This window comes from Artibeus jamaicensis, unplaced genomic scaffold (genome assembly GCF_021234435.1).
Source record: "Artibeus jamaicensis isolate MK-2021 breed Jamaican fruit bat unplaced genomic scaffold, CSHL_Jam_final scaffold_286, whole genome shotgun sequence".
NCBI lineage: Eukaryota > Metazoa > Chordata > Mammalia > Chiroptera > Phyllostomidae > Artibeus > Artibeus jamaicensis.
This window is the reverse complement of record NW_026522034.1, coordinates 6,100,081-6,114,123: the sequence shown is the minus strand read 5'-3', so window position 1 is coordinate 6,114,123 and position 14,043 is coordinate 6,100,081. Positions and strand designations below refer to the sequence as shown.

Below are 14,043 nucleotides of genomic sequence, written 5' to 3'. Positions count from 1 at the left end.
GACCGTGGAAGCCTGTGGTTGGGCCGTCAACAATGGGCACTGAGATTATGGGACAGAGTGTGAGAACCGGGGCTTGGATCGATACACCATTCCTGCAGGAATCTTGGAGAAGGGCATTGCTGGTGCAGACAGTTTAAGCCAAACAGACATGTCCAGCACGGACCTCGAAAACTGGAATGAACCCAAATGTCAGACAAAAGTGGTTTCCTCACATTGACATCGCTGTGAGGTTGACTTTCAAACAGGCTTGGCCAGAGCTTGCCTGCAGTGCACACACCACCAGCAAGAGGCAGGAGTCCACTGCGCTTTTTGTGGGGTCATCCCAGACACCGCTCACTGTGTTGACACTGCCGGAGGCCCATCATCTGCAGCCACAGCTGCCTCCAGTGTGCCCAGCCAGGTCGCAGCCAGTAGGGAACTGTGTCAGAAGCTAACCCCTGGGCATATGGAGCCAGGACCCTGTTGGCTGAAAATCTAATACAGCTTTTTTTAATGCTTTGCTGTTATATAAGGATTCATGTAATCCTTTAGAGGGACTATGAGGTAAAAGAATTCAGGGTCCCCATGTTTGATTTCCTGGGAGGCCCCAGCAACTCTCTCCTCCGCAGTATTTCAGACGGCTCATCACTGGACCTTTTAGTTTCCAGATAATAACCTCTCCTACAATACAGCCATTAACAGCAATAAGATCTTAGCCGGGACTTGCCTCAATTCTGAGCTTTTGGTGCTATAAATGGGATTTTAAGGAGAAGTTGTAAAGAGAGGAAATGTATATATCCCTCAGGAGTAAGTCTGTTTGTACTGTTTCCTTTATAGTAATTAAAATGTTTCAGCCTAAAGAAAGGGACATAGGCATATGATAAAGCAAAACTTGAATCGTAGTAAAAATATATAAAATGGAAATGTCTCCTTTATCATCTGTCATCTCAACCTAAACTCTAGTTTTTGTCCCCAAAAAGTTTATGCATGTACCTGCATGTTGTATATATATGCTTTTATTTAAAAGTATGCATAGATGAGACCCAACACACCATTTGCATTTTTGGTGGTTTTTTTTTTAATTATTGCGGACCCTTGCCGTGCCCACACGTAGCCAGGTCTCATTGTTTTTAGGGCCGCACTGTCTGGGCATCCTCTATGATAATTCCCTCAAGCGAGCATCTGCTGATGGATGTTTGGGTTATTTTTAGTTTTTTTCTACATTAAAAAAAAGCCTGCAGAGCTGTGTCCCGTGTGGCTGAGTTGGTTGGAGCATCATCCCATACACCAAAAGTTTGTGGGTTCAATCCCTAGTCAGGGCACATGCCTAGGTTGTGGGTTCAATACCCAGTAGGAGTGCGCACGAGAGGCAGCTAGCTAATCGATGTTCCTCTCTCACATCTATCTTTCTCCCCTTCTCTCTCTCCCTCCCTGCTCCTCTTTCTAAAATCAATAAGCATGTCCTCGGGTGAGAATGTTTTTAAAAACTTGCAGAGGATAACTTTGTTACAAACATTTTTGCATATTTAAAGAAAGATATACCTCAAGTAGTTTCCTAGAAGTACAATTCCTGGGTCAAGTGCATGGGCACTGAAAAGTTTTAACAATATAACAACTGCCCTCCAATGTGGTTGAATTAGCTTACGTTCCCACCAATAAGGTAATGGGTGCTTGCTTATTCATACACCTGTCAACTCTGGCAGCATAACTCCTTTAAAACATTTGCCAACCTGGTAGATCAAGCATATCTCATTGCGGTTTTGATTTACATTTCTTAATTTACTGGGTTGGCCAAAAAGTCTGTGTGTTTTTTTCCATAAAATAAGAGACACATTTTTTTCATTTTCACCAATAACTTCATTGCTTTGGATATTTTGAGTATGTAGGCTATCTCCCACATGGTATAACATTGATTGTTCTCAATTGATGTCTCAATTTGTTTGCTATCAACTTCAACTGGTCTGCCCCACAATGGAGCATCGTCCAGCTAGAAATCTCCAGCACGAAACTTTGCAAACCACTTTTGACATGTTGGATCAGTCACAGCACCTTCTCCACACACCGCACAAATCTTTGTGTTTCAGTTGCGTTTTTACCTTTCTCAAAATAATAAAGCATAGTGTGCTGAAAATGTTGCATATTTCCTTCTACCTTCAATATTAAAATGGTAGACACAAAATGGCTACACAAAAATTCACCAGTTTTGATAACTTTTCTTTTTCTAATATATTTTATTGATTATGCTATTACAGTTGTCCCATTTCCCACCTTCACTCCCCTGCACCCTGCACACCCTCTCCCACCCACATTTCCCCTGTTCGGTTCATGTCCATGAGTCATACGTACATTTCCCATACCATTCTTGCCCTTCCCCTGTGCATTTTCTACCTGCCATCTATGCTACTTATTCTCTGTACCTTTTTCCCCTCTCTCCTCCTCCCACTCCCCTGTTGCTAACCCTCCATGTGATCTCCATTTCTGTGGTTCTGTTCCTGTTCTACTTGTTTTCTTAGTTTGTTCTTGTCTTTGTGTTAGGCATGGTTGTTAATAATTGTGAGTTTGCTGTCATTTTACTATGCATGCTTTTTAATCTTCTTTTTCTTAGATAAGTACCTTGAACATTTCATGTAATAAGGGCTTGATGATGATGAAGTCCTTCAGCTTGACCTTCTCTGGGAAGCACTTTATCTGTCCTTCCATTCTAAATGAAAGCTTTGCTGGATAGAGTAATCTTGGATATAAGTCCCTGACTTTCATGACTTCAAATACTTTTTTCCAGCCCCTTCTTGCCTGCAAGGTCTCTTTTGAGAAATCAGCTGACAGTCTGATGGGAACTCCTTTGTAGGTAACTGTCTCCTTATCTCTTGCTGCTTCTGGGATTCTCTCCTTCATTTTAATCTTGGCTAATATAATGATGATGTGCCTTGGTGTGTTTCTTCTTGAGTCCAACTTTTTTGGTACTCTCTGAGCTTCCTGGATTTCCTGGAAGTCTATTTCCTTTGCCAGATTGGGGAAGTTCTCCTTTATTATTTGTTCAAATAAGTTTTCCACTTGTTGCTCTTTCTTTTCCCCTTCTGGTACTTCTATAATTCGGATGTTGGAACATTTAAAGATGTCCTGGAGGTTCCTAAGTCTCTCCTCATTTTTTTGAATTCTTGTTTCTTCATTCTTTGTTTGGTTGTTTCTTTCTTCCTTCTTCCTTCTGCTTCAAATTGTTGTTTTGAGTCCTGGTTTTCTTCCCATCACTTTTGGTTCCCTGTACATTTTCCTTTATTTCACTTAGCGTAGCCTTCATTTTTCATCTAATTTGCGACCAAATTCAGCCAATTCTGTGAGTATCCTGATCACCAGTGCTTTGAACTGCTCATCTGATAGGTTGGCCATCTCTCCGTTGCTTAGTTGTATTTGTTCTGGAGCTTTGATCTGTTCTTTCATTTGGGCCATTTTTGTTTTTGTTTTTGTCTTGTCGCACCTGTTACACATGATGGGCAGGGCCTTAGGTGTTCACCAGGAGGGTCGACCCAGTGTCTGGCTGTGACACTGTATGTGGGGGCGGGGTCCGAGAGGGAAGAATGGCGCTTCCTCTGCTCTCTCTCGGATATCAGTCTCTTCCCCCACTTCCCCTAAGCAAACTGGGCCCTTTTGGTGCTGATTTTCATGTGGGTGGGTTTGTGTATGTTCTAGGACCCTGTGGGTCTCTCCAACAAACTCTCCTGTGAGGCTGAGAGTCTCGCCCAGCAGCTCATCCTGCACAGGTGTTTTCAGTCGGTGTTTTGAGGTTTTATTTCCCAGCGCTGGAGCCCTGGGTTGCACAGTCTGTCTTGTTCCCCTGGTTTATCTGAGTGTGAATGTGAATCCTGGTCCACCAGCTGCCTTGTGCACTGTGCCCCTCCACAATCTGCCACCTCGCTGCATCTGCCCACTGCCATCCCACTCCCACGGTCTGCCTGCCGCTGCCTGTGTGACTCCGCCAGCCTCCACTTTTTTGCCTTGACCCCTCTCCACCTGGCTGCCTGACTCTGCCCCTCGTACTGGTCTGGATGACTGTGTCTACTTTAGTTCCTTGGTTGTCAGACTTCCATACAGTTCAATTTTCTGTCAGTACTGGTTGTTTTGTGTTTCTAAATTGTTGTTGTCCTTATTTTGGTTGCGTGAGGAGGCACAGTGTATCTACCTACACCTCCATCTTGGCCAGAAGTCCTTGATAAGTTTTTTTTAATGCATGCTGATTTGACAGCTGTCACAGTGCAATCTAACAAAATTGTTTCAAATGAATTTAAAGACAACTAAGCACTACTAGAGCCCTGTTATGGAAGAAACCAAACATTTTGGCTGACCCAATATGAGTAAAGCAGAGAATCTGTTTGTTTGCTTATGGAATATTTGTACTTGGTTTTCTGCAGTTGTCTAGTTATGGTTCTTTGCCTATCTGTCTTTTGAGCTGCTGCCTTTTCTGTGACATACCTTTGCATTGAGCAAATAGGAAATTCCTGCTACATGGCAAGCACGGTGCTCAGCGCTGCAGCTCCAATGGCAGGAAACGCCCTGCCTCTGCCCTGGTGATCTAGCAGTGTGCTGAAAGACGGACATTAATCCTATTGCACTCTGAACAGGGGTGTTTGCACACTGAGTTGAGTGCCTTGAAGGGAAAGCTCTTGCACCTCTTAGTGAGAGAAGAGATAGGCCTGGACCAGGGGTGGGAGAAGACTGCACTGAGGAGCTAACAGCTAAAGAACGAGTAGGAGAGAGGCAAGTCCCATATGATTTCAGTTATGTGTGGAATCTAATGAACAAAAGAAACTAACAAAAAAAAATAGAAGCAGACTCATAGATAGAGAACAGACGGACGGCTGTGAGAGGGTAGGGGATGGGGCCGCTGCATAAAAAAGGTGAAGGGATTAAGCAAAAAAAAAAAAAAATCATGGGCACAGACGACAGTATAGTGAATACCAGAGGGACAAAGGGGTTGGCAGAGGTAGAAGAGGGTAAAGGGGAGATAAATGGTGATGGAAGGAGACTTGGCTTGGAGTGGTGAACACACAATACAATACACAGATGGTGTATTACAGAATTGTATCCCTGAAACCTATGTAATTTTATTAACCAATGTCACTCTGGTAAATTCAATTTAAAAAAAAAAAAAGAACAAATAGGATTGGAGGCTGGGGAAGCATTTCTGGAAGAAGCACAGCCTAGTGGAGGGAATGGGACATGACAGATGAGCCCAAAAAAAAAAAAGGCCAGAGAGCGGAGCACAGCAAGAGGAACGGTGGCACCAGATGGAGCTGGACCACATCACCTAGGGTCCGGCCCCATTAATGATTGGGGGGTTTCCCCTAGATAAATAGAAAGCCATCAGAGGACTCTAAACTGTAGTTGGTGATCAACTCTGCATTCTGAAAAAATTGCTCTGGCTGAAAAGAGAGGAAACAGGAAGACCAAGTGGAAGGCCTGCTGTTCTTGAGTTAGTGCGGACACGCTCTGATGGGAGCTCGGCCCTTGACTGGGGCAGTGGACATGAAGAAAAGTAGATGGGTCCAAGGAATACAGCGGAGGTCAAAATTTGGTGATGGATTGGATGTAAGTGCTAAGGAAAGGAGGCAGTGTTTGGGACGATCCAGGTTTCTAATTAGATGGGGTGCCACTGACAAATAAATGCTAGAAAAGTCAAGGATGAGTTCTGTCTAAGGCAACACATCTGAGTGAAGCTGTCAAGTGGGCAATTGGATACAAAAGCCTGGGACTGGAGGAAAAGTCTGGGTTGGAAACCTAAGTTTGGAAGTCACTGAGTACAGTAAGTAAAGCTATGGACATAGGCAAAATGGCCCATGAGAGGAGCACAGCACCTAAATCACATCTACTCACAATCCCTAAAGAATGCGAACATTTCATTGCTGAGTAGAGAAATAAGAGAGAGAAAGGAAAAACGGAAGCCTGAGAGCAGGTGGAGATCCAGCTGAGAGCAGGTGGAGGACCAGCCAAGGGTGGCATCCCAGGAGCCAGGGAAAGAGGGTTCTGAATAGGATAGAGTGGTCAGCAGTGCCAAACACTGCTGAGATGCCCGGTAAGAGGAGGCCTGGAAAGTGCCCGCTGGACTTAGCAATGTGGCAGTCTTGGTGCTGTGAATTTGAATTGTTTCCATGGAATAATGGGGGCAGAAATCAAACAGAGATGGTTGAGGAGTGAATGGGAAATGAGGAAATGGAAACACTGTACGGACCACTCTCAAGAAGTATGGTTTTGATAGAAAACAGCCCAAACCTGCCCCTCCTCAGTCTCTACTCATGAGCCTTCTTTGCCACTCAATAAGCTGAACTGATTTTGTAATTTGGATTCAGTGTTCCATAGCTGTGGTCTCTTGGTAGCCATGGCAACCAGCCGGCCAGGGGCAGAATGTACAGGGGGGACCATATGGAAATTGGAGGCTCCTCCACCCCTTTGAGCAGCCTCCAGCTCTTCAGGCCTGGGAAGGCCCACTGTAGAATCACTGCTGCAAATGGGGTTATGAAACAAAAAGCCCTTATGTTTTAGAGACACCTACTGAAAAGTATAAAGGTAAGTGGAGTCTGGGGTTTGCAAAGTGAAACAAGATAAGCCATGAGTTGATTATTGGTTTTTTTTTTAACTCTATTTCATTGATTATGCTATTACCGTTGTCCATTTCTCCCCCTTTATTCCCCTCCGCCCTACATACCCCCTCCCACCCACATTCCCCCTCTTTAGTTCATGTCCATGGGTCATACATATAGGTTCTTTGGCTTCTGCATTTCCTATAATATTCTTAATCTCCCCCTATTTTTTTGCTGCCATTTATGCTACTTATTCTTTGTACCTCCCCCCCCTTCCCCCCCACTGATAACCTTCCATATGATCTCCATTTCTGAGATTCTGTTCCTGTTCTAGTAGTATGCTTAGTTTTAGTTTTTGTTGCTTTTTAGGTTCAGTTAATAGCTGTGAGTTTGTCCTCATTTTACTGTTCATGTTTTTTATCTTTTTCTTACATAAGTCCCTTGAACATTTCATACAATAAGGGCTGGGTGATGATGAACTCCTTTAACTTGACCTTCTCTGGGAAGCACTTTATCTGCCCTTCAATTCCAAATGAGAACTTTGCTGGACAGAGTAATCTTGGACGTAGGTCCTTGCCTTTCATAACTTCAAATACTTCTTTCCAGCTCCTACTTGCCTACAAGGTTTCTTTTGAGAAATCAGCTGATAATCTCATTGGAACTCCTTTGTTGTAACTATCTCCTTTTCTCTTGCTGCTTTTAAGATTCTCTCCTTATCTTTAATCTTGGCTCACGTAATTATGGTGTGCCTTGGTGTGTTCCTCCTTGGGTTCAACTTCTTTGGGACTCTCTGAGCTTCCTGGATTTCCTGAAAGTCTATTTCCTTTGTCAGATTGGGGAAGTTTTCCTTCATTATGTTTTCAAATAAGTTTTCAATTTCTTACTCTTCCTCTTCTCCTCTGGTACCCCTATGATTCAGATGTTGGATCTTTTAAAGTTGTCCTGGAGGTTCCTCAGCCTCTCCTTTTTTTGAATTCTTGGTTCTTCATTCTGTTCTGGGTGAATGTTTCTTTCTTCCTTCTGCTCCAAATTGTTGATTTGATTCCCGGTTTCCTTCCCTTCACTGTTGGTTCCCTGTACGTTTTCTTTTATTTCACTTTTCATAGCATTCACTTTTTCCTCAATTTCGTCACCATACTAACCAATTCTGTGAGCTTCCTGATCACCTGTGCTTTGAACTGTACACCTGATAGGTTGGCTATCTCTTTGTTGCTTGTTGAATTTGTTCTGGAGCTTTGATCTGTTCTTTCATTTGGGCCATTTTTTTCTTGTCTCAGCACCCCAATTTCATAGTAAGGGGCAGAGCCTTAGGTATTTACTAGGGTGGGACAGCCCACATCACTGCATTGTGATGCTGTTGGTAAGGGAGTGGTCCAAGAGCCCATCTGTCAGCCAGCTTTTAGTCACTTCCTCTGCTTTCCACAATCAAATTGGGCCCTTCTGGTGCTGATTCCTGGGTGGTGGGTTTTTGTACATTTTAGGACCCTGTGGGTTTTGCCAACAAACTCTCCTGTGAGGCTGGGAGTTTCTTCAGCTGCCACTTCAACTCTCACAGGTTTTTCCGGTCAGAGGTTTTGAAGCTTTATTTCACCACACTGGAACCCTAGGTTGTCTCTCCCCAGTTGTTCCTCCCAGTTTATCTTCATGCAAATGTGGGACTGCCCACCCTAGTCTTCCAGCTGCTGCCTTGCCACAAGTCCTCTCCACCCCAGTTGCCCATCTCCACCCCTCCTACTGATGTGGATGAATGTTTCTTCTTTAACTCCTTTGTTGTCAGACTTCCATACAGTTCAATTTGCTGTCAGTTCTGGTTGTTTTCTGTTTTTAAATTTGCTGTTTTTCTTTTGGTTGTGTGAGGAGACACTGTGTATCTACCTACGCCTCCATCTTGGCCGGAAGTCCCGAGTTGATTATTGTTGATGATGGGCAGTGGGTACCTGAAAGTTTATTATATTGTTTCCAATAATTTATGTATACCTTTTTTTCATAACATGTTGTAAAAAATTTAATTTAGGAATGCTGTAAAGTGAAAGGGTGATGAACCAGTGATTCCCCAGGGCCCACCATGTACATGGCCCTTCCCAGAGGACCACCTTCACTCAGCCTTTGACTCAGGGGCTTCAAGGTGTCACAGTCTAAGGGAAGAAAGTCCACTCTCACGTGCTGTTCTTTTTTTCCTCTCATTTACCCTAACTCCTGTTTCTTGCCCCTCCTCCTTGCTTATCTGCCTTGTGAGTTTAGACTCCCAAGCAGAGATCTGTCACCACCTTCCTGAACTTGGACAGTTCCCTCTGGCCCATGAACCCATCTCTGAAAGATCACGTTCTGCATCCACTTGGCAATGCTGTAAGGGTTAATTCCAACAGTGTGTGCGGAGGTATCTAAACATGGCTTTCAACCTCAAAGGCCCACAGAACTCAGGGGGGCAATTGAAATTAATGAAGCGGACCCAGTAGGAGAAAATTGTGTAAAACCTCTTGGCCTATATTTAGCTTTGCCACTTTTAGGGAACATACAAGTAGAAAAAGTATAAGAAAAATGCATTGTATAGGAAAAATAGCAATGCACCATGATCACAAATGGAATAAATAATTCATATTTATTAATAATGGGTCATAAACTGAGTCTTAGCCTCCACGTTGGAGAATATTAGGGAGTGGTGGGGATTAGGGCAAGCCAGAGCAGGCAGGGACAGTCCTCTCACAGCTTCCTCAAAGGAATGGAGGCAATGTTAACACGTCCTCTTATTCGACAAGACAAGCTAGAACTCTTACTTTTTTTATGTGAAACCTCCCAATTCTTAAATTTATGTTCAACTATATTTCTGAAGGAACAATATGAAGTCCAAACTAAGCCCATCCGTGGGCCACAATCGACTGCTGAGCTGGCGATGTGCACCGTCTCACCCGGATAATGGGACCTAAGTTTCCCCTCACCTAACCACTCCCACCCTTCGTTTCTAGGGTGAAGGGTTCAGAGTGGGTTGAAGAGATGACGAAGCACCAAGGGATGTGATCCAGACACCTCAGCCTGTCCTAGGGCCTAGATCAGTGCCTGGCACTCAGTGGATTCTAATGAAAAATTTGATGAATCAACAGCCAGTACCTGGGAGTGGGGGGGTGGGATAATTGTTTCTTGTGTACACCCTGGGCTTACCTGAGAAATGGTCTCATTTTTTTTAATAGCCTTGCGAAGTCGTTCTGGCCGCTCCATCATCAACGGGAACTGGGCAATTGACCGGCCCGGAAAATACGAGGGCGGAGGGACCATGTTCACCTACAAGCGTCCAAATGAGATTTCAAGCACAGCCGGAGAGTCCTTTCTGGCCGAAGGTCCCACTAATGAGATCTTGGATGTCTACGTGAGTTTTGATGTTTCTGGGCCGCTCTCTGGATTTTGTGTCTTGTTACTCTTGAGAGCCACACTTAAAACAAATAAGCAACAAACCTCGGTTTGACGCATTTGCTCAGTAAGACACGTCATGCTCAGTAAGACAGTCTGAGCAGAGTCATTGGACGTGCCCTTAAAGCTCAGGCTCATCTCCACCACTCAGCCTGACTGCGCCAGGCTCACAGAAACCTTAAACTCTACCAGATGCTTAGAACCCTCCGAGTTTATTGACCCAGTAAAACCAATTTTACTTGTTGAACCAAATCAGAGTCAAAACGTATCCTTTATTTCATGAGCGTTGGATCTCCTCCAGGCACTTTCCTCCTCATGCTAATTTGGCAGGTTTTCTTTTCATGGCAAAAGAAAGCAAATGCCTAAAGCAAGGCAAGACGCCCACAGTTCCCAGCCCTCTTCAAACTCTCTTGAAGCAAATGAAGTCAGGGGGCCCACAGAGAACCCCAGATGGCCCAGTAGAGCTTCCAGGGACGGTACAGAGGGTCACTGGGCAGCCCCTGCCTCACGGAAGACAGGACTTCCACTTATTTAACAGGAAAGTAAATTATTAGGTTACGTGGAGTTCAAAACTGCCCTTATTTTTAAAAGAAACCACTAGAATCCGGTCTTCTTAAAAACATCAGGAAATAAGAGGTGACATGAAATAAAAGCTTGAAATTGGGTTTTTCTGATAAAAAAAAGAATGAGCTGACTCATAGATACACATTCTCTTACCACCTCCAAAGCCAGCACACGATGTGTGCTGTGTCATGGGGTGTTTATAAATATTACTTCTTCGGCTACCCAGCTACAGATTTGTTCCTCGTGGGCCTAGTGGCTCATGGACTAGAAACCATAAAGAAAGCCTTATTATAGTTCATTTGAAATATTATTTTTACACTGTTCAGTGGGCTGTTGGACTCTGGGTAGGTTTCGAACGGCACCAGCGATAAAAAACCCAAATTGTTAAAGACCCGCTGTGGGTGGGCTAGGATGTGGCGGCCAACAATAATTTTATAAACGGGACAGGGTTTGTACTGGCAGAACGCTCACACAGAAAGAGGGAGAGAGGGTTTCCAACCTCAGACCGACTGTCGAATTCTGTGAAAGGGGAAGAGAGGGGATGAGGGGTAGACGGTAGGCACTTAGTTCACACCACCGTCTGTTTTGGGGTTCCGGGCTCAGCACCATGGTTGCTGAGTGTAAGAAGCTCAGTGGTTCTCATGTCTGCCTTCCTGCCGTCAGGTGACTTATGGAACGTGGGCCCCGTTGTGCAGGCAGGGATGACGGCATGAATGGACTGAACACACACACTGGGCAACCAAACAGGGCCCGCCTATACAGGAGGCACGCGGAGATGTTTGTAGCTAAAAGGATTTAAGAGATCCGCTGTGATTCTAACTTCCTTCTTCTCCAGATGAGGAAAAAAAAAAAGCTGTGATTAAGAGACTTGTTCTAAGTCACACAGCTGGTCAACAGGAGAGCCCCTTTGTGAAGCAGTGGACACAGCAGCGTCAGAATGCAGCAGCGCCTCCTTGCGTGGCTCACACCCACTCTGTCTATTGCCGTCTGCTGCTGCTGCACTGGGCCCATCACCACGCTGCCCACCAGGGGAACCGCAGGCCTCTGAGCTCCAGAACCAGTCTGCTGGGCCATGATGACTGGTTAGGGCTTTTGCCCCAGACAAGTTTCATTGCTGACTTCACAGCCCTGTGCAACTTCCTGCTTTCGTCATTGGTCCCTGAAAGAGTGAGACCCAGGGAGAGCTTCTTCCCAGATTGCCTGGTTTCCTGACCCCAGGTCATTGTGGTTCTGGAGCTTTCCGTGGATGAGAGGAGTGTGACCCAGAGTCAGTGAGTTAGAGGGTTGGAGCAGAGCTTTCCTGAGCCAGCCTTGCCAGCCAGGTAAAAACTTCAAAAGAACCTGAAGGCTCCCAGCTGGCTCTGCCAGAGCCGAGCCCTCCTTTACACAACTCTATCTCACCACCTAGTGTTCCAGTGGGTTCTCTGAAGTATAAACGTATCTACTGGGACATTTTGGGAGCACCACACAAAATTTAAGCCATGGTACGGGATGGTCTGGAGCCAACAGAAATGTTCCGCTCCCCCTGCTCCCATCGTCCTAATGGGAATGTTTGAAACTTGACTTTCAGCCTGGTTTCCGTTTCAGTTGTTCATTCTTCAAAACCAAATGACGAAAAGCCATCTGGAAATAGCTTTCATTTAATCTGTCACAGGCCCACTAATATTACTCACCCGTGGATTTACAGATAATGCCACTTATACCACTGACCCCAAGCCAGGGGGAAAGGGATGTGTGTGTGTGTGTGTGTGTGTGTGTGTGTGCCAATGCAGTGACGTTGACTTCTGTGTTGTCAGATGATACACCAGCAGCCGAACCCAGGAGTCCACTATGAGTATGTTATCATGGGGACCAATGCCATCAGCCCCCAGGTGCCACCTCACAGGCGACCAGGTAAAGTCCCTTGTTTTGCTGCCAAGCCCTCGGCTCATTTCCTTTTAAAGGCCCCTCTGCCTCCTTCTTGTGCAGACACCCTCTGTCTCCAAACCAATGCAGAGAAAAACCAGGGGCACAAACTTCATAGTCGGGGCTCAAAGGGAGCTCCACCACTGGCCTGAGCCTTCACTGATAAGTGTTTCATTCACTTGATGCAAAAATGAATTGAATGTCCTGGGTCTTTCTTTCCAGTTCCTCATATGGAAATGCCCTGTATTAGTTTCCTGTTGCTGCCATAACAAATCTCCCCGAGCTTAGTGGCTCAACACAAGGCAGATTCACTGTTTTACACTGTGGCTCCCTGGGCCACGCCCCCGTCAGAGGCTGCAGGGGAGAATCATTCCCTCGCCTTTTTGCAGAGGCCCCTTGTACTCCCTGGTGCACGGTCCCTTCCTCCATCCCCGGGGCCAGCGGGGTGGCACCCTTGCATCCCTCACTGACCCTCACCTCTGCCTCTGTCACCACACTTTCTCCTCTGACTCTCGCACTCCCACCTCTTTGTCATAAGGACCCTGACTTGGGCCACCCAGACAATCCAGAATAATCTCTCCATCTCAAAACCCTCAACTTCGTCACATCTGCAAAGTCCTCCTTGCCACATAAGGTGACCTATTTCTGGTTTCAAGGACTGGGACACAGACTTCTTCTGAGGGCCACCAGTCTGTCTGCCAGTACCTTTCCTCTTAGTCCCCTCTTGCTTCTGTGAACATGACTTTGACCTATCAGAAAGGAATACTGAGTTCCACCCAGTGGTTCACCTCTTCCCAGGGGGCTCTGCTGACGGACAGAGTGGGCAGCTTTCATTGGGCTGCCGCTGGGAATGGCTCAGCGCTCAGGATTTCCAGATATTTCTTTACTGAGCGATGGTGGAACCTACCCAAATGGAGACCATCTTTTCTATCTTTCCAACAAGAAGGTCTGCAGAACTATTAATGGTGACGATGGCTTGCATGTGCTGAGCCCTAGCTGTGTGTTGGACACTGCCAAACCCCGCCCTTAGGTTAGCTCACGGAATTTTCACCGGGGTGCTCAGACAGGTACTATTGTCAGCCTTGTTTTTAAAGTAAGGAAGTGGAAGTAATCAGAGGAATTAGGCTCTTGCCCCAGTCCCACAGTGACCTCGGGCCGGCCTGCGTGACTAGCCCTGTGCTTGTTAATACTGCCCAGAGGCTGCCTGGCCCAATACCTATCCTAGGAAGTGAGGAGACAGGTGCCAGACCTGGCCTATCCATCCTTCTCTGGGCTGCCGATCAGATAACCACAGTATCTGATTGTCACGGATCAGGGAAGAACCACCTGGCTGCCTGAAGACGCCAGCCTGGTGTGTGTCCCACAGGTGGGGTGCATGTGTTGTTCAAACCCCGAGCCCAACAGAATTTTTAAGCCATTTCCAGGAGCAATGACAGTCTGAGAACCAAGTCCAGATGGCAAACTATTGAGATGCTAAGGTTGATGCCGATTTATGCGGGCAATTGGACAGACTATTTGAAATGATATAGGATGGTGATGACTGATAACAAACCTAATGGGTTTCACCTAACAGGTAGCATGGGGGTCTGGGATCAGCTGCCTGGGACAGGGCAGGCCCAGAGGG

The 14,043-nt window shown here is 45.8% G+C and overlaps 1 protein-coding gene across 2 annotated transcripts in view; it reads left to right on the top strand.

Moving 5' to 3' along the window:
* THSD4 (thrombospondin type 1 domain containing 4) overlaps positions 1–14,043 on the top strand; it is a 585,083-nt gene that overhangs the window by 539,878 nt on the left and 31,162 nt on the right. For both annotated transcript variants that reach the window (XM_037137274.2, XM_053656867.1), the window contains 2 exons: positions 9,734–9,909; positions 12,311–12,407. In XM_037137274.2, coding sequence (XP_036993169.2) covers positions 9,734–9,909; positions 12,311–12,407 — 273 coding nt within the window. The remainder of the gene's footprint in view (positions 1–9,733; positions 9,910–12,310; positions 12,408–14,043) is intronic.